The sequence below is a fragment of the Armigeres subalbatus genome, chromosome 1 (genome assembly GCF_024139115.2).
Source record: "Armigeres subalbatus isolate Guangzhou_Male chromosome 1, GZ_Asu_2, whole genome shotgun sequence".
NCBI classification, from domain to species: domain Eukaryota; kingdom Metazoa; phylum Arthropoda; class Insecta; order Diptera; family Culicidae; genus Armigeres; species Armigeres subalbatus.
The window spans coordinates 29,981,454-30,001,975 of NC_085139.1; the positions used below are offsets into that span (position 1 = coordinate 29,981,454).

General features: G+C 38.3%; 2 protein-coding genes across 4 annotated transcripts in view; one reads left to right on the plus strand and one right to left on the minus strand.

Annotated features, from left to right (window-relative positions):
• LOC134223450 (uncharacterized) overlaps positions 1 to 20,522 on the plus strand; it is a 56,810-nt gene that overhangs the window by 26,597 nt on the left and 9,691 nt on the right. The window lies entirely within an intron of this gene.
• On the minus strand, positions 5,700 to 12,274 carry LOC134223467 (uncharacterized). Of its 2 annotated transcripts, XM_062702621.1 has the most exons (3): positions 11,904 to 12,274; positions 6,745 to 7,479; positions 6,098 to 6,221 (listed from the first exon to the last, which is right to left on the minus strand). In XM_062702621.1, the coding sequence occupies exons 1-3, from the start codon at positions 11,924 to 11,926 to the stop codon at positions 6,182 to 6,184; spliced, it is 798 nt and encodes a 265-aa protein (XP_062558605.1). In that variant the 5' UTR covers positions 11,927 to 12,274; the 3' UTR covers positions 6,098 to 6,181. The 2 variants fall into 2 exon arrangements, with proteins under 2 accessions (XP_062558597.1, XP_062558605.1); XM_062702613.1 differs by having other exon boundaries at positions 5,700 to 7,479.

Consider the following 20,522-nt stretch of genomic DNA (forward strand, 5'->3'; position numbering starts at 1 on the left):
TCATCTTCCGAATATCGCGTGAGAAGTTCAGCAACATGTCTGAATGCAGTAGAGTGCTCGAATATGGCGCCTTTGTGGATGATGCACGGTTGTCCTACGTACCAAGCATTAGATAAATCCGTAGGAGGAATCAGTTTAATTGATATCGAAGGGGCTAGATGCTGTGGTATGTTATCGTGATCCAGTGGCGTAGCCAGAAAATTGGTCCGGGGGGGGGGGGGTATTTCTGAACATTTTTAAATTTCGAGGAGGTTCGAAAAAAAAAAAATTTCTGGGGGGGGGGGTTATGTCCAAAACCACCCCCGTGGCTACGCCACTGTCGTGATCTAAAGTGTTCAATCCTCGATTATCCAAACCTGCCTTAAGAGCTGAACGTTGTCTCCTTGTAGCACTAACTGGAGCGCCTTCAAATCCCACCGGAATTGCTGCTTTGTCATCCAGAAAGAAAACTAGACAAGAAGTAGGGTATCTGTTCCCATATTAATAACAGCCCATATATTAATCTCAACCGTCGATAAACCAAATAAAAAATCAATTTGATAACAATTTCTCACATCGTATGTACACAATAATGAATAGACCACCTTCTCCAATGTTTGGAATATTATTTAAAATTCCGTTTGAGTAATGTTTTAGTTCACAAGACTCAAATTATTAAAAACAAAATTATGAAACACATTCATTTTCATTTTCCTACCTCTGAACTGTTGATTTGATGCTCTGCTCGATTGCTACTAGCAGATTCATCTCATTTCACGCCGTTGTTTTCCACTCAATTTCCAGCTAAAATGAATGAATCCTTTCAAAATAAACTTCACAACACATAGAGCACATCACAATTTCACTATAAATATAATCATACTTGAAAAACTAACGCGATTTCCTATAGTTTGATATAGGTTTATTTCGAACAACGTCTAAATTATTCTTGTCCGTATTCCAAACTATTTACATGGCTTGCAGCATCGGCAAGGGTTGCCGACCTAAATTTTTATTTCAAAAATGCTTAAATGAACTTTTACTGTGGAATTCAACTCTCATGTTTGTAAAACAAGGTATATCGAAGAGATAAGCTATGATAAACATAAAATTAAACTGATAAGTTGGAAAACTACAACGAAAACTGGAATTTTGTAATTATATTTCAACTCAAATACAAAACATTGAAGAATTCGGCATCACTGCAATCATATCGTTACGTATACACACAAGTAATAGTGTGCGTATTTTATGTTGGAAACAGTATTATTGATATAGGTACAGGCATAGGATTAACTTTTTTTGAATGTTATTGAAATAGGTGCATGGCAGTGATAATGTTTTTTAGCTAAATACTCCTAAATTGAGATAACAATTTCATTTTTGAAGTTACCAAATTGTTATCAATTAAAAATGACGTGAGCCGAGCATAATTATTCTCATGTTTCTTGATTATTGGGTGAGAAATAAATGCATTTCATATGCGCATTGGCTTATTGTTATTGATATAGGAACAGATACCCTATCATGGAAACGTGTTAAATCAAGCATTTAGTTTCTAATAGATCATACCTGCCATAATTTTCATGAACTGAAATTGCTTTGATCCATAATGTTGATCAGGATGTGCTTTACGTTGCGTACGCACTTGCAATCCATATTTGATATCAAACCTACTATAGTAGTACCCCGTTGCTGACATACACACACAAGCTGTGGTCAAAACACCTCTCTCAGTTGAAGTCAGGCAGCCCACCTGTCGTCTTCCTTTCAGCGCTAGCACTTTTGATTTTTTGGTTTGCACCTATACAAATGTTTGTGATGAAAGCGACTCAAGTCGCAAGTGTCAATCTTTCGATCCGGATGTTTCAAATAGTTAATCAGCGTTCGACGAGGAACACCGTGCTGGATAGATGTTCGCTTCACCGGAATTCCGAATTCGGTTACCACTTTTATGGCCTCGGTCATGCTGACGGATGACCATTGTTTCCGCGTCGAAATTCGCTTATTCTTACGAACCATCATCGACCAGTCGCTTTGAAATCGTATAACAATAACAACAGTTTGACAATAATTACAATACGCTAAGAGAAGAATGAATTCTGTCATCAAAAGAAAAAGTAGAATCATGAAAAAAATTTCACAGCGAGGTATGGAATGCAGCTTTTAAAATAATTTTCAAAATTTCAAAATAAAATTTATTTATAAATAATTTATAGCATGAGATTATAATTTTTATTATATACATTATACATATATTAATTTGATTGTTAATGACAATGAAGTTTTTTCTTGAAATGATATCGGAGATGGTACTACTTTTAATCTTAATTGAATTTCTAATCTCGCATAATAAATCATTTTCAAAAAAATCTCTGTTTGTAATTTTTAAAATTATTTTCAATTCCATTGGCTATACCTTGCCGTGTTAAATTTCAGTGATTATACTTTTCCTCTGATGACAGCGTTCATCCACTTCTCCTCGCGTATTATTGTGTGCAAGGTTATGTTCAATCCAAAGTGCGATTCAAAGAGTGACCCTTTTGCCCCGGATCATCAATAGTACATTAAAATGCATATTATCGCAAAAAGGACATCACAAACAGTAGTGTTGTGTTGGAAATAGTAGTAATTATTGTAAACTTTTTTCCTACTTCGATAAACTCTAGCCAGCGGTTCTCAACCTTTTCCTTCCGTGGTACCCCTTCAGACCTTTGCATGGCTTGAGGTACCCCTTGGGTTTTTTAATTTATCTGAAGGCATGTAAAAGTGAATAATTGATTTTCGCTTGACTTCTATCAAACCGATTCATTCAATCGAATGAATTTTCAAAAAAAAAAAAAATTCCCTAGCAGCACAATTCAGACCAATTTGGTTGCAGAAACTATAATATGACTTGATTTGGTACCACATGAGTCACATAAACTCATCTATGACAAGTGTGCTAATCGGGTTTGGGCTTCCAACGATTTTACATACGAGAATAAACGTACTTCGACTTAGCAATTGTTAACTTTGCTAACACTAATAATTTTCCTTTTAAAGTGAGTTAACTTCAAATTGTTTCAATTTCATTATAACACGAATGCGTTACGAACAGAAAGTGAAATTTCAGACATCCTCAATAAAAGGGTGGAAATTGAGATGTTTGATGTTTAAAAACTTTCAATCTTCTGATGCAAGATCACGGAGGAGGCTTACTTGTCTACAACCCTGGGCATGGGATTTTCATAACTGGTTTTCGATATGAGTCATTTTTTATGCCTAGAGAGGTCAAATATGTACAGGGGCCAGACAAAAAAGTAAAGATAGAGGTCTATCTATAAATTTAACGAAATTCAAATTAACCTAACTTTGCATAAAACCGGAACAATCGAACGCAGAACGCAGGGAGGAGTAAGAGGTTTCTCTTTCGTTCTTCATAAATTTTGAAGTTTACTGGCTTTGTTGTTTTCTAATTTCTTTGCAGCAAGAAAGAGACAAAGCAGTCCGTGCAGTGCCCTATAAGTATAAAGCCTCTACTTATAGGGCACTGCACGGAAAAATCTCTTTCTCTTTCGTTCTTCATGAATTTTGACATTTACTGGCCTTGTTGTTTTAGAATTTCTTTGCAGCGATAGAGAGGCAAAGCAGCTACTATGTTCGTTTTGTAAAACAGTGCCAATTGTATCGATGTTTCAATTTTGAAGAAATTCGTGATGCACTCCTTTCTAAAAGTATGTCAAATTGACGCCCAGTTTTCCACAAAAAGCGTGGTAATTAGTTCCTTTTTGTCCTATATGGACAAAATGGATGTGATAGAATCCATTCCAAAGTTTACTGAGCAGATCCAATTGCCAATTGCAAAGTAGAAATTATGATTTAGTCAACATGCTTAATATTTTTGAAATTAAATTTTCAATAGGGGAAATGACGGCTTTGGCAGGTTTTGTTCTATTATTGTCAGGGTTTTTTTTATAACCAATTATGCTCAAATTTGGCCTAAAAAAGATATTTTAGTTACCAGATAAAGATTGTCGCTGTCGTCGCTATCCGGAACATCTTTTGCTGGCGAGGATAGGGGAGCTAAATGTCAAAGAAGGAAAATCCATACGATTTGACAGCTTGGTACCCAACATGTTCCGGACAGCAGAACAAAGGGAACCGAAGCGACAATCTTTATCTAGTAACTAAAATATCTTTTGGCCTAAACATTCTTTGCATATCAACGAATATTGTGGCCGAATTTCATAAAATTTGGTGAACAAAAACCCCCCTGACAATAATAGAACAAAACCTGCCAAAGCCGTCATTTCCCCTATTTCAATTGATGGAGTTTTTCCAAATGGGTTAAATATGTTTTGTCCTTAAGCTTTTGCACAGCTATAGAGATGAGTGACGTTTAGCGCTCGCACACTAATGTGCAATTCGTCATGTGTAAAAACATGTTTATTTTCCTTCTGCTCATAACCTCAAAAGTGATCGGGTCATCACAATGATTTCAAAAGAGTCAAAAAATATATGGAAATATACTCATTTTTACCCAATCTTTGCTGAGTTGCACCATCTAAGATGTTTGTTTTCCTTTTATCGCCACTCACACATTCGGACGTGAGAATCTCAATTGTAGAATATCACCGAGACCCAAACCCTAGGACTATGCTCTTTATCCAGGACCACAAATGTCCTCAATAAAAAAAAGATTCCGGTCCATCTGGTAGGTCATATGAACGGAATAGACTGAATAAAACCCAAATTTATCCACCAGTGGTGATTATGCCCACAGATAACAGATATTGAGGCTGGCATACGATACGTGTGTAAACATCCGCAACCGTTAATTCAAATGTATTTTTAATTGGGACCGCGTTTAGCAATCGATTGGAGATGGCGCAAGGATCATTGTTATTGATAACGCAGCCCGAATGCGGCTGTCAAATGCATTGGCTGCATTCGACGGTTGTTAATCAGCTGCGTCCGTATGTACTGCCGCAATCAGTTGAGTAGATGGCAGTAGTGGGCTAACGTATATCAATTCAAAAGTTTACACAGGATTTTCAATAAAATTTGTTCTAGCCTAAATATCTGTTATCTGTGTTATGCCTTTCTCGATTTAATGTGTTGAATTCGAACTAGTATGGTAAATGCAACGTAAATTGCCTACATTTTGGCGGTTAAAAGCTTTGATGCGATTATATCACGCTACTTAAGAATTACTCAACTATGAGAGTAATGGATTGCGTCACGGCTAAATTGATTAATGACTTAAGGCTCTATAAACCGTAATCAATCCGGTAATGACGATGATTTCATTCGAATCCGCACTAATACTAATAAAGTTTTGAACTAAATTCAACATTTTGGGGCTTTTTACGGACTTACCCTCCATCATAATATATTCATGGCATTTCCACATTAATTTTGCACTTTCCAAAACTAGCAATTACTGAGGAACTGCTGGAAAAACGCTGAAAACTGCGTTTTTCCTAAGCCGATATTCTTATGTTCATCGAACGCATACTAACGTTCGAACGTTCGAATCAAACACATACACACTCACTTGATTTTTCACTTGATTGTTTTCCCATTCTTTCCTTGATTTTATTACTCCTAAAACATATTCACTACCTAAGGTTCACATTTTTCTTCAACCTTGACTACCAATTAATTCACTTCACGCCCAAAAACTGTCGAAAACTGAGTTAAGGATTTCTTTTGGTAAAATGATTTTTTTAAAAAACTACACTTTAAACACTTTGTATTACAACACAAACTACCCTATGCACTGAACGTTATGTTGCCGCAGCTGCTACCGATGAAAAGAGGTCGAGCCGCGTGCTCGCGTTGGTTTTATTACTTATTCCGCTGACTCTGCATATCTCGTCCATTGCAACGTGTATTGACTGCGTGGCATGGACTGGTTATTCCTAACGGCTTCCCTCTTGGTTTGAAAGTCGTCCTCGACTTTCGGGTGTTTCTGGTTCTACTTGAGGAATAAGATGGTCTCCATGGTACGTGGCAGTTTTCAACGAATTCTTTCCCGTCTCCTGGGTTGTCTCCTGATAGCCATGTTGAATAGTGATTGTTGTCTTCCTGGTAACTAACGTTTTAACTATATAGCCTAGCGTAATTCCAATTGCTGCGAGGGTCGTAACTGATATAGAACCGAAGGATATCCAGTGGAGTAAACGAATCTTGGTGTGAATACTTTCGTTTGTAAGATTCAGATGTTGAATGTGGTCCCGATTCGCCATGTGGAGTTCCTGTAAGTATTCCAGAGGAATACGGTCTATTATATTAGTAACATTTACCTTTAGACCAGTAGTTGGGATGAAGGTCTTGCCGGGAATTTCCATATTGATGTTTGTAAACTGATCTCCGCCTAGGTTGATTGCGCAGTTCGAGAACTGGATAAGAAAAGATCCTTCGAGCTTGCTGTTATGCATACTGCAGTTAGATTTCAAGACGATACTCGCTTCGTTGATAATAATAGTGGCATCGTTGATTCTCTTGATAATATTGCGTCCGTAAACCTTTTCTACAGGGCAATTTGCCGATGATCCACTCATCAGTTTCTGGATACATTTTGGTGGTGGTTCGAGCTGTGAAGAGTGGCAAATAAACTGTTCTACCCTTTGCTCACACATTGACCTTGTAGAGAAGGAAGTAGTTCCGTTCAAATAGTAATGACTGTTCATTTGAATTCTGGTCCCATTCGATATGACAGGTTCGATTTGGTAAAGAGTATAGATTTCATTTGTAAGCTTGGGAACTCTCAATACATACTTGATGGATCCTTTGGTAGTTATTATGTATGCCCTCGCAATCTCTAATACGCTTTCTGCAGTGGCTACATCAAGTCCTTGAGTTCTAAGGAAGTCCTGGGCTGCAGTTAATTCAGTAAGGCTAATCAGGCGACTGCTAGGAATGTTCCATCGAGCCAAGGTTATGGCTTCTCCAATTGTCTCGATCTGTTGAGTCAGCTCGTCGATGTTGAATAATAGATTCACAGATGAGAACCCTTCGCTTAACTCTGATGATAGATTGTTGTTCTTTGAAATGAGTGCATTTATAACATACGTAATGTTCCTAATTCTTGTATCAAGTCCTGAATTGATTTTCATTTGATTGTTCTCCTGATTAATAATTGTGTTTATAGTCGCGTTAACTAGTCTTATGTCGTCAGCGTCTGGGCTGCCTGATATGTACTTCCAGCCTTTTCCTAAGGTATCCCATCTTTTAACTCGCCTTTCTGATGTTCTGATTTTCTTAAATGTTAATGACAATTTTTCAATCTTTGTTTTTATAATTGGATTCAGAATTCTATCGTGAATAATTTTTTCATGTGCTTTTGATGATAGTTCATTGATGACTTGTTCTATAGGCTCTAGTTCAATTGGGTGTATGATCCTCAGATAACTATTACATATTTTAGCGTTTCCTATAGGGATTATGATGATAGGGTTTTGCCTCACGTCATGTATGTAAATGTCTGCTTGTCCTGGTGTCAGCAAGAATAGTCTGGAAAGAAAGATTGTCTACATTACAAAATTCGTTTCAAATATTTTTTGTGCGTTTTGATGTTGTTTCTATCTGTTATTGTTTTAGATGTCTGATCTACTACTTCTGCTACTCTGTAACGATGGCTAGATAATGATGGTTTCGCTTTACATTTAGCATACAAAGTTTTCTTTTGAATTTCTTTATACTCTTCCTCGTCTAGACAAGGAATTTTGGAATTATGAGAATTAACATGCAGTTCAATGTTATCAAGAGCTGTTTGTAATTTGTTTGTAATATCAGACGTAATTTTGATTTTGTTTAAGGAATTGGAAGTGCCGTAAACTAGTTCTCTAGGTGCAAACTTAGTAACAGAATGTTTGGTGTCATTGTATAGTGCAACTACTAATTTTAATCCGTCATATAAATTTCTATCTCTTGTTTTCTCCTGATTAGCTTGGTACATCTCGATTATTGTGCTGTGGAACCTTTCGACTATTCCGTTGCTGTTACTGCAACTAGCAAAATGTGGAAATATATTTAAATCTTCCAGAAATTTAATCATGGCAGGGCTACGGAAACTTGTAGCTTGATCGCAAATTATTTGCTTTGGGATTCCAAATGTGAGAAAGTATCGGGTTAGGACTTCGATAATAGTTTCTGTTCGTTCGTTGTCTATCTTGTATAGTTGTGCAAATTTGGAGAATGCGTCTACTATTGTCAAAAATTTCTCTGTCTCTTTAACGAAGACGTCCATGTAAACTGTATCTAGAGGTCTGTCATATATACGTCTTGTTATGGGTATTTTGAAAGGATGTCGTTCGTATTTTGAAAGTCTACAGTCCTCACAGTTCTTTGTAAATTCGTTTAGTTGTTTGTATAGTCCAGGGAAGAAGACGGATTTACTTATTTCGTCAAATACAATTTTGCAGCTCCGATGACTGTAGTTATGACTTCTTCTAATAAATTCTTCTTGTTCCCGTTGTCCTATTATGTCAGGTAGTTTTAAATTGCAAAATTCAAATTCAACGTTTTTCGGAAACCAGATGTCTTTGAGCATAGTTTCGCGACCTCCTTTGGAGCTAATATGCCATTCGTGCTATTCGGGTTTACATGCTCTTTAAGCAGTTTGGCTAAACCGGCCTCATCATAGCTTGGTCTGTGGTATACATTCCGGGTGTAATCTGGAAAGATTTGAATAATTAAATATGGGCATTTCCGTTTATTGTCTGTTACTCTAAAAAATATCTGATTTTTAAACCTGTTCACCGGATGCGGTCCATAAATCTTGTCAGCCTGATATATTTCGTTCTCCATTTCTTGGTTATTGGTTTCCGCTCTAGGGATCCTGGACAGTCCATCCGCGACCACGTTCTGTTTACCTTTTTTATAAATAATTTTAAAGTCAAATTGTTCGAGATAAAGGCGTTGTCTTGTTACTCTTCCCGTAGCGTCTGTTAGTCTTAGCTCCTTTGTTAACGGCTCATGGTCCGTATATATGGTGAACTGTTTACCGTATAAGTACGACCGAAAAGTTTTCGTTGCGAAATAGATTGCCAGCAGTTCTTTTGACGTTGCAGAGTAATTTTCCTCTGCTCTTGATAAAGTGCGTGATAAGTAAGCAATTGATCTTTCCTTTCCATCAACTAATTGACATAACACTGCTCCAATTGCTACATTGGAGGCATCAGTTGTTAAGATAAATGGCTCCTCAAAATTAGGATAAGCCAACAACAAATCTGTGGTCATTATTTCTTTCAGTCGTGCAAATGCTATCTTGTATTCGTTTGTGACAATTATATCCTTTTTCTTACCCCTTAGTTGTGCTGTCATAGGTTTTGCTATGTTAGCAAACCGAGGTATAAACCGGCGGTAATAACTAACAGTACCGAGAAAGGATTTTAATTCTTTTGGGGTAGTGGGAATAGGCCAAGTTTTGACTGCTTCGACTTTCCGAGGGTTGGGTCGAACGCCTTCAGTGGTTACCACATGGCCTAGAAATTCGACTTCCTTTCTAAGGAATTCACACTTATCACATTGGATCTTCAAGTTGGCATCCTTCAATGTTTGCAATATTTTTGAAATGTCTTGAAGATGAGTTTCCAGGTTTGGGGAGTAGATGATTATATCATCCATATAAACGAAACATCGGATTCCTAGATGTTTTCTCAAGACGGAATCCATCAGCCTTTGGAAGGTGGCTGGAGCGTTCTTCAGCCCAAATGGCATACGAACAAATTCGTATTTACCATGGTCTACATTGAACGCTGTTTTGGGTATATCAGCGGGATCCACTTCAATTTGATGAAAACCGCTAGCAAGGTCGATGACGCTAAAATATTGGGCTTTACCTAGACGGTCAAGTATTTCACTGACCTCAGGAATGGGATATTTATCAGCTGGAGTTTTAGCGTTTAACTTTCTATAGTCAATTACAATCCGATACTTCCTTTTCCCGGAATTGTCGACCTTCTTAGGGACTACCCAAATGGGTGATGTCCACTGGGATGATGATTCCCTAATTATTCCACTATCAAGCAGTTTATTGATTTCGTTACTTACTTGATCGCGGAGATGATAGGGGTATTTATAAGCCCTCTGGTGAATCGGAGATTCGTCAGTGGTCTTAATAGAATGTTTAATTTCGTGTGTGAAGGATAGCTTTTGATTATCCTTCTGGAAAATGTCCCTGAACGGTTTGAGGGTTTTGATAAGAAGCTCTTTCTCCTCCTTATTCAGGTGGTCGGAAGGAATATTAAATTTGAAATTACTCTTCTGCTTCTCCACTATCAGACCGTCATTTACCAGAGGTTCAACGATGTGAAGCCTTTCAGGATTTTTGGTTGATAAATGTACAAGGGCAGAATTATTACGCGCTCGGTACATACCAGGTTTGACTGTTACTTCTGGTGTAAGATTAATTTCATCTTCCACCAAAAATCACCATTGGCAGTAGTGACTATGCTGCAACCGTTTTCAATACATGCGTTGAAATTCAATGCTGATAGTGAATACTTTGACATAGGGAAAATTTTGTCAGCAATAATAAGACAATTACTTTTCGTGTCAATTTTCGTTCCCATTTTAGATAGATTCTCATAGCCGATGAGGCCATCGAAGAATTTGTGAAATTTAAACACGTAGTATGTTAAATTGCACTTTTTGAAACATTCTGGGAAAAGATTGGCTTTAATGAATTTGTTAACCACAAAATTCCCATTTTATTAGAGATAATTGCTGGATTTGCGGAAGTCCTAAATCTATCTACATGTGTAGGGTTAATGTAAGATTTGTTTGCTCCAGTGTCTACAATGAAATTCAGGGTTCCTTTCGACGTGAGCAATTTTATGTACGGTATGAAATTTAAATCCGTTTTTTCATTCTCCGTACCCTCTGAAAATTTACTTCATTAATTTCGCATTCGTCATCATCGTCCGTCGTCAGTGGCGTAGTTGTCTTTGGTGCTGTCGTCGTAGTTGGTGCATCAGCTGAATCAGCCAATTCCTCGTATTCGTCCGAGTCGGCTACTACTTGCAGTTCATTGGTATTATTATCGGTTCTGTTTTTCCAGTGTGATTGCTTAGTGGAGGATTTTATGAATGGTTTCGTTGGTTGCTTCGCATATGTAGATTCACTATTGGGGGGTTTGTCTCTGGAGAATTTAAATTTGTTAAACTTTTGGCTGGTCGAAGCTCGTGTCTCCGCGTTTTGATTAAGAATTACAGCCTGATGGGCGGTTTCGAGAGTTTGTGGAGCACTATTCCTAATTATTGATGCCAACGGTTCACCGATATTGTCTAAATATTTGGTTATTGAAATAAGATCAATAATAGCTGGAGCCGATAAATGATTTTGTTGAAGGTTGGATTTCAGTTTCGTGTTAAGTTCTTTTATTTCGTTGTAAAATTTGTTGACGTTTTTATCCGCTCTCTTTATGTGAAAGAGTAAGGATAAATTGGTTGGGAAATCGCGCTGATCTCCGTAGTTCTCGGTGAGAACTCTTTTGATCCCAGGGATCGTGTTGGGGTCGCCGTTTGCGCAAAGTATGGCTCTAGCTTCACCCTTGATTTTATTTTTGATTGCTCTCACGTGAAAGCTTTGAAGGCAGTCGGGAGCACCATTCTCTCCCTTCACCTTGAATGCATCGAAGATGTCATTGACTTCCTCGAGCCATGCGTTAAGTTCCCGTTTATTCCCGGAGAACTCAGACAAATATTTAATTGGATCTGGCAGCTGATATTTATCAGCTTGCCTGCTCCGTATAAAAGCTTCTAACTCGGCCACTGTGGCCCGAAGCTGCTCAATTTCGGAGGCGTTAGCACGAGTTTCTGGCATTTTGGTTTTTAGGGTAATATATTGTGTTTGTGGAAGAAATTATTGGTAATTGAATTTTATGATCTGAATTTTGATGTAACAAACTTTAAAGATAATTCGTATTTACTTACAAGATGATGATTATGATTATCATTGGTGAGAGTAGGCCGGTCCGTGGCTAGCACAGGTGTCGGTTGCTGCTTTTTCCCTCGTTGGGTCTGCTGTCGCACTGTACTATTTTTTCTACACCACACAACCGTATCCTACCGGCTGCGCCAGTTAAGGATTTCTTTTGGTAAAATGATTTTTTAAAAAACTGCACTTTAAACACTTTGTATTACAACACAAACTACCCTATGCACTGAACGTTATGTTGCCGCAGCTGCTACCGATGAAAAGAGGTCGAGCCGCGTGCTCGCGTTGGTTTTATTACTTATTCCGCTGACTCTGCATATCTCGTCCATTGCAACGTGTATTGACTGCGTGGCATGGACTGGTTATTCCTAACGCTGCTTTCCAAAAATCGAAGTGAGAGACAAATTTGACGATCGTATTGTGAATGCAATAAAATGCGGAAGACTCAAATTCACTAGTGCAATAAGTGGTGTGAATGGTGAGTACAAAATCTACGCGATGCAACTTCATTCATTCCGAACAATACAACGTATACGCCAGCCAACATGCAAACAAAGATGTGCATACACAAGAAAATAATCATCTCTTCATCGTTGCCAGATTTATTTATTGGAAAAAAAAAACATTGATGTTTGTCGGATTGAATAATAAAACCACAAATAAATATTTAAACATGCTATGTAAGCTTCTGTTACATTCCAAGTGGTGAATATTTTTAATTTAAACCGATATCTACCCATATATTTGATACACCGTGAACATGTGTTATGATATAAAATAAACATTTCGTCAAGTCTGGCAACATTACGCATCAGCTGGCATATATTTACCACCCCATTTCCACCCACCTCAGTTGTAAACAACATTTATTTATCGCTGCCGCACTTTTCCGTACCAATTGCATCACTATTACAAACAAGTGATACAGTCATTGATTTTCAAAACATTGTGATGGAGCCTTGAGCCTTAAAGTGTGCATGTAAACAGCGTATTTGTTAAAAGAAAAATAGAAATATTATTCAAACCGAATGAGTTATTAACAAACAAAAACAATAGTGTCCAACTAGGAAAGTTTCTCCGTCGAATGAAACTAGTTGCACTCGAATCGGTCAAGTCCATCTATATGAAACGTGTTTAACATTAAAAAATTCCCGGGGCTACAGACACACCCACCCACACACACACACACATAGACGGACATTTGCTCAGTTTTTCGAGCTGAGTCGATTGGTATATAACACTATGGGTCTCCGAGCCTTCTATCAAAATTTGGCTTTTGGAGTGAAATTATAGCCTTCTGGTACAACTTTGTTGTACGAGAAAGGCAAAAAGCATTAGTCGTTTCAAATTTAAGGTCAATCAGTAAACTTTTTTTTTACAATTATAATACAGTCGACTCTCTACATCTCGATGTTCTATATCTCGATATCTCTATCTATGTCGATAGTTTTCTTGGTCCCTTCGATCTACATACATTTGGGCATTCTACATCTCGATAACCTCCCTATCTCAATGTCTCTTTATCTCGATGTTTTCTGATAATATTTTGCACTGGATTCACCTTCCATATGTCGATATGTTCAAATTTTTAGGCTACTAGACCATCTTTGCAGGGGCGACTCGTCCATACGTTCTACCTGTTCATGGAACAGGTAACCATTTTTAGGTCAGAAGTAAGAAATTAATGTCTTGGCAAATAATTATAATATATAAATAATTTACAATGATTTTAACATCTAAACATCTAAAGAAACAAAATATTTCGTAGGCAGATCAAGTTAACGCCACATGCTTGGCGTACAGTCAAATTGCAGCTAAATGTGTGTTTCTCTGAAAAACCACACCCCATCACATAGAAAGCTTCTGCCAGTCGTGCGATCTATAATGAAGAACCAACAGCAGCACTGCCAGAAGTCAAATTTAAAGTTTTGCGCCATGACAAATGATTTGAAATAATTTCCTCCTTGGTATGCTCACTCGTTCTTCGCGCGCAGAGAACCAGCGTGAGCGTTGCCAGCTTTCTCCGTTTTCTCACATCATCCTCTTTCGCATGCGAAACAAGCACGTTTAGATGCAAGTTCTGCTATGCGCGCAGGAGTCAAACCCGTTCGACGCGCTGCGAGAACAATCAACGACGCGACGCACCTTCGGTTAGACTCGATCGTAGTGTCGGGCTGTGCTTTGCCGAAAGGTGCACCGCGCACGCTTTCGCGCCGATGATTAGAAACAGTTTGTTTTTCTTTTTTCTCGTGATGAATATGCAATACATCAAGAACAATGTTAAATTAATGTTTGCGTTTTCAAAAGAGACTTTAAATAATGCTTTTTTTACGAATACTCAAAATCAATCAACATAGAGAAAAAGGTATAGTTTTCACTAAATTTGAAAAATTAAATAACTGGAACATATTTCAGCTTCTAAATGTGACTCATTGGTCGTTACAATCTGGGGTCGCATCAAAAAATAATTGTATAATTATATACTATAATTATTACACTAATAATGGTTAATAACATTTCTTTCATAGCAACAATATATGTGAGAGTTCAAATATTAGCGGCGATGGGACCAGCGTACCCTGAATGGTGGAATGAGCCGATATGAAAGATCTCTATTCTGAGCAATATCCAGTTATTGCCCAACTGTTACCAAGTTAGATTTTAGACGATTTCCGAGTCTAAAATTTTAAGTGCATCTAAATTTAAAACATTTTTGTAACAAAAGAGAAAAATAAGTCATTTATTGTTTTGTAAATCTTTTCTATTTAAATTGTTTTTTTTTCTTCTAATATTTGGTTAAGTTGTACAAGAAAAGGTTGTAATATTAGATTAAATGCCCAACTTTCATTCGAAACCACTCAGCTTGATGATTTTTTTTTATCAGCATGGTAGAACAGGTGTAGCAAAAGTCCACGAGACGCCCCTGCATCTTTGGATAATAACAAACACATCAACAACAACATGTTTTGTTGACGTTTTTCATAGCAACGAGCTTTTTTGGATCTTGTACCCATTTCAATTTTCCTTCCATTTCTCGATCACTCCCTATCTCGATGGTCCCATCAATATCGAGACGTGGCACAATGGTCGGATTCGTCAAATTTCACGACATAAATCAATAACTCGAAAACCATCAGTGTTAGAGTTTTGACGTCTTCAGAAGAAATGATCTACAAGAAGATATCTCTTTTTGGTGTAAGTTGTCATTAGGGTGGCCCTCCGGTGAAATTTTTTTGGAAATGTATTTTTTTACCCTTTTGAGTTAGGAGTTCATACAATTCTACAAAGTTGTAGAGAATTTAATTCTAAGCATTTTTGCTAAATGAACATTTATTTTATCTCATATAGGTGATGTTTTATGACAAAATTGCTAAATTTAGATAGGGTGGTCCGAAAAAAATAGTTTTTAGCTTCCACTTTCATCAATTCAGAATATTTTCAAAAACTGTCTTAGCATCGCTTCACGGTCTTTGGATGGCGCTTCTTTTGGTTACATAAGATGGTTGATAGCTTCATTTTCAAGCATATCATAAGCGTTTTTTCATGAAAAAGTGATATTTTTCTGAGCATTCTACTGCAGCTAGTAGCAAATATTAGCAAAAATTTTAATAGTTATCTGAAAGTATACATGCAGGCCCATCAAATCCATGGTAATTCATTTGTCCATCTTTGTCCACTTTTGTTTGATGATAGTATTATTTTTGTACGAAAAATTAGGGTGAAACACATATATTATCTTTTGGATTTTCGCAATATTTGGTACAATAAAAGACAAGAACACCGTCTTCGACCAGGAGTCGTACAGACTGAACACTTAACACCTAGACAACTGACAACAAAGCCCACAAAGAATCGATTTTTATCTAAAATATTTAAATCAACTCGTGTAAAAAATAAGTCGAAAAAATATTTTCACATTTTAACTACTGGAACGATTTTCAAGGTGTTCTCATGAAATAAATGCTTAAGAGCGCTATTTTTGTGGCGAAATACAAAATCATAAAATTCTAGTTGGTTTTTCATGGCTAATTCGCAGAATAATTTAATTTTCACAGTTTCTAAGTGAGGGTCGCCAATGACTACATGAGATTCCATGAACATTGATATTTGGTCCAGTAGTTCAAAAATTATGTTTTAAAAAAATATTTTTTCAAAAGGTTGATTTTTTCGACCACCCTGGATCGAAATCTGACAAAATTAAAAAGTGAGTTTATTTATTTTCGAAAAAGAATTATTCTACCAAATATTGCAAAAATCAGAGATATGATATATGTGTTTCCCATCGAAAAGCTGATTTTTCATACAAAAACTAATATGATTATCAAACAAAAGTGGACAAACATGGACAAATGAATTCCATGGATTTGATGGGCCTGCATGTATACATTCAGATTACGATTGAATTTTCTGCTAATATTTGCTACTAGCTGCAGTAGAATGCTCAGAAAAATATCACCTTTTCATGAAAAAACGCTTATAATATGCTTGAAAATGAAGCTATCAACCATCTTATGTAACCAAAAGCAGCGCCATCCAAAGACCGTGAAGCGATGCTAAGACAATTTTTGAAAATATTCTGAATTGATGAAAGTGGAAGCTAAAAACTATTTTTTTCGGGCCACCCTATCTAAATTTAGTAATTTTGTCATAAAACATCACCTATATGAGATAAAATAAATGTTTATTAAGCAAAAATGCTCAGAATTAAATTTTCTACAACTTTGTAGAATTATATGAACTCCTAACTCAGAAAGGTAAAAAAATACATTTCCAAAAAAATTTCACCGAAGAGCCACCCTAATGACAACTTACACCAAAAATAGATCTCTTCTTGTAGATCATTTCTTCTGAAGACGTCAAAACTCTAGCACTGATGGTTTTCGAGTTATCGATTTATGTCGTGAAATTTGACGAATCCGACCATTGTGCGTGGAGAGGCGACTGTACAACATCCGCCATTACGCATTTTTGTCTCAGGTACCCCCTGAGACCTGGAACATGGTACATGTACTCCAGGTTGAGAACCGCTGCTCTAATGCCTTTCGAAAATCCTTATTTTTTGAGATGTCATTATTATAATTTTTACCTAGATCCAAGAAGCAAAAATTGTTTCAGCAATTTTTAGCGGTTGTATGTCAATGCCCAGAATACCAATCCCCAGAATCAGTTCCCCAGAATGGTATTTCCCAGAATTCCATTTCCCAGAACGACCAATTCTCCAGAATGATATTCCCCAGAATGCACCATTTCCTTGAAAAGAAATCCCCAGAATGACCCATTCACCAGAAAAAAAACCGAATGACGCATTCCCCAGAGCCAGAAACCAAAAACCCAGAATGACACGTTCCCCAGAAAAAGGTATCAGTCTAAGAAACTATGTTTTTCGCTGTCATTTCTATAAATTAAAAATACTAGATACTATAGTTCTATGCAAAAATACTTATATTGAAGTACGCATTTGCCAGGGATTAAGACTCCTTTAAAAGTACGCATTTGCCCGGGATAAAGCAAAAGAGTAGATGACTCTTTCTTTGAAAGTGCACATTTGCCCGAAATAAGGCAAAAGAGTGGACGATTCCTGTGAAAGTATGCATTTGCCCGGGATGAAGCAAAAGAGTAGATGACTCCTTCTTTCAAAGTATGCATTTGCCCTAAAAAAGGCAAAAGAGTAGATGACTCCTTTAAAAGTATGCATTTGCCCGGAAAAGGGCAAAAGAGTAAATAACCCTTTCAAAAGTACGCATTTTTTTCAAAAGAAGGCAGAAGACTAGATGATCCATTTTTTTAAAGATCGCAAAAGTCGAAACGTATATGATTTCTTTTCTACGCATACGAACGGAATAAGATAAATGACCTGATGATTCCATCTTTTAATGCTCACGATTTCTCCTTATAACGAGAAAGCATGCACGCATTTGGTTTGGAAGAAATCTAATGAGTAAATCATTCCTCCATTCAAAGTACGCATTTGAAAAAAAAACTTTAAACAATCACAATTTTTCAGGAATAAGGCAAATTAGCACATCATTTCTTCATTTAAAAAAGTTAAATTTAAATTTACCCGGTATTAGCTTCTGCCTAGAGTTTTTATGATTCTTTTAATTTGTATGCCAAATGCCCTAAAATCATTATGACTGTTTTTCTTGCCAAACGGTCGTTATGTCAAATGGTCTTTATGCCAAATGGCCCCTGGCCATTCAACTCGGTATGCCAAATGGCATTATGCCAAACGACATCGTATTTAGTATTCATACGAACTTTTTGTGTGGTATTTAGTCAAATCTAGGAAATGTTGCATTCTGGGGTATGGTATTCTGGGGATTAGGACATTCTGGGGAATGTCTTTCGGGCGATGGGGGCATTCTGGGGATTGTGGTATTCTGGGGAATGGTTTTCTGGGGAGTAGTGCATTCAGTGGAATTAATTTCTGGGGAATCACTTTCTGGGCAATGGGTTTCTGGGGTATGACATACAATCATTTTTAGCAACATTTTTAACATTCAATACAAAATATGATCAATATTAGGTACATTATAAGACTGCGAAGAAGGTGCCGAAGTCATTGATCATGATATATTGTTCTGTTTTACAGGAAATCAAAGGGTGTCCATCTTGCCCCGGTGTGGTTTTTTGCTTCGGGTTCCCCTAAGCCCCCGTGCTTCTTGCGTACCAGCTGCATAATGGGAACGCGCAGCAGGCATTCCTCTCCACAGGAACGTCCCAATAGTTGCTGTGATTTTCGCCGTGTGAACACCGAGCGGAGGCAGTGCAGACGAATGGTACCACAGCCTCGATGTGCCAAACGTGTTCAGCCTTCTGGTGAAAAGTTAGTGTGCGCAAGGAATGCAGCCACATTTGCTGCATAAACTCAATCCAAAAACTCAAAACAAAAATCCGATCTTTCAAAGTGAGAGTGGCCTGGAAGATGTTTCGTTTCTGTCCGTTACTTAGGACGTGGTGGGCCTGCATAATGCGTTCCATCCTGTTTTTCAGGATGCGGAAGACCAATTTATAATCGCTGTTAAACAGCGATATGGGCCGGTAAGCTCTGGCTGTGTTATAACTCCCCTTCTCCTTCACTAACACTATAACGCCCTCCACGAAGGCATAAGGAAGATTGCCGTTGAGTGCTTCATTCAGAAGCATGTTCAACTCACGGTGGATGACATCAAATATCCGGAGATCGAATTCTCGTGTGATCCCATCAACACTGGGGGATCTTTTGGATGCGCTCGCCCTGATAGCCGCCAGAATTTCTGCTGTTTGTATCTCCTCCATGCACGCTTCGTTCAGCGGGTCGTTCGGTGAGATAACCCCTTCGCAAGCAAAATCGTTCCCGTTGTTGGCATTCCCGTCGTTTTCTCGATTGCTTGAGTTGAGGCTCGACGATGATTTCATCTTCTCCCGTCTGTAACTGCGTGATCGTGGTTTTCTTCCGCCTTCTATCCCCTAGTTGTTGCGCAATTGAAGCGCATGAACATGCGGGAGAAATTACGCTGCAGTGCCAACATTTCTCCTTTCAGACGGTTGCTGGTGGCTATGGTTTGTGGCTGCAGATAATAGCCTTCGTACGCTAGCCGTAGTTGCACATAGAGGTGCTGGTGGGCGTCGTGGAATTCCTCGAAGACGGTTCGAGATTTCCACTTGAAAAAGAACTTGATTTTTGGCTTAGCGTACGACAGACACCATTCCATCCACGACTCGTAGTATCTGCGCTGCCGGGTCCAATATTGCCACTAAATCGTAACTCTGCAACGTTTTCTTCGGGCTGCGCCCGGGCTCCAGTCCCAGTGCAGCGAGTCAGAGTCTGAGCGCTTTATGATCTGTAAAATAACAGACGTACGTATGGCCGGACTGCCATTTGTCGCGAAGACAACGGTTCATGTAGATCCGATCGAGGCGAGATCGCGCGCTTTGACAGACATATATGTGAAGCGTGTGGTGGTGGAGATAATAGGCAAGCGTGCCATTAAAGAACTCTTGTTTAGCAGCGCGCTGTGCAGTACCGGAGGGAGCGTAGACGTTGCATGTCGTTCGTTGTGTCGTGCACTCGCAGCGCGATTAGTCGGCTGTCCAGACTCTTCTCCACGTAAGTGACATGGATGTGCTCCTTCACCGCTGAAGCTGTGCCTCTCCTTGTGTGGTCCACATTCGCGAAAACGACAAATCCAGGCAAGGAAAGCTGTTCGTGCTCGACTTCCTGCAGCAACACGAAATCAAAATTTTGGATGCTTATGAAAGTTCGGATTACATACAGTTCTGTGGGGTTCGTGATCGTGCCGATGTTGATGAATGCGAGGTTATACGTCGTGAGAGCCATTTAGGGAAGAAAGTCCACATCCTGCTCATCGTCACCATCGTGGCATCGTTGTTTCTTGCCGGGCGGGCGTCCTCGTTTTCGGCTACTTCTCGTCGATGCGGACAAATCGTCCGTATCGCTGCCGGCGGTACCCTTTTTCCCATGTTAGCTCTCGCAGCGAAAACACTTCATCGAACAAATTCCACGATTTTTTCTCCGTGACGTTTTCTGGCTGGTCGTGGACTTTAACCTCTACACATCCATCTTCCAGGTAAGGTAAGTGGTGTCACTCCGTTGCAGGACAGGGTGACCACAA

What these genes read in the sequence shown, in the direction of transcription:
- LOC134223467 (XM_062702613.1), bottom strand. Translation starts at nt 11,926, where the DNA reads ATGATAATCATAATCATCATCTT. An exon ending in ATAATCATAATCATCATCTT is followed by an intron (nt 7,480 to 11,903) that starts GTAAGTAAATAC and finishes CTTTCTTTCCAG; the next exon opens with ACTATTCTTGCTGACACCAG.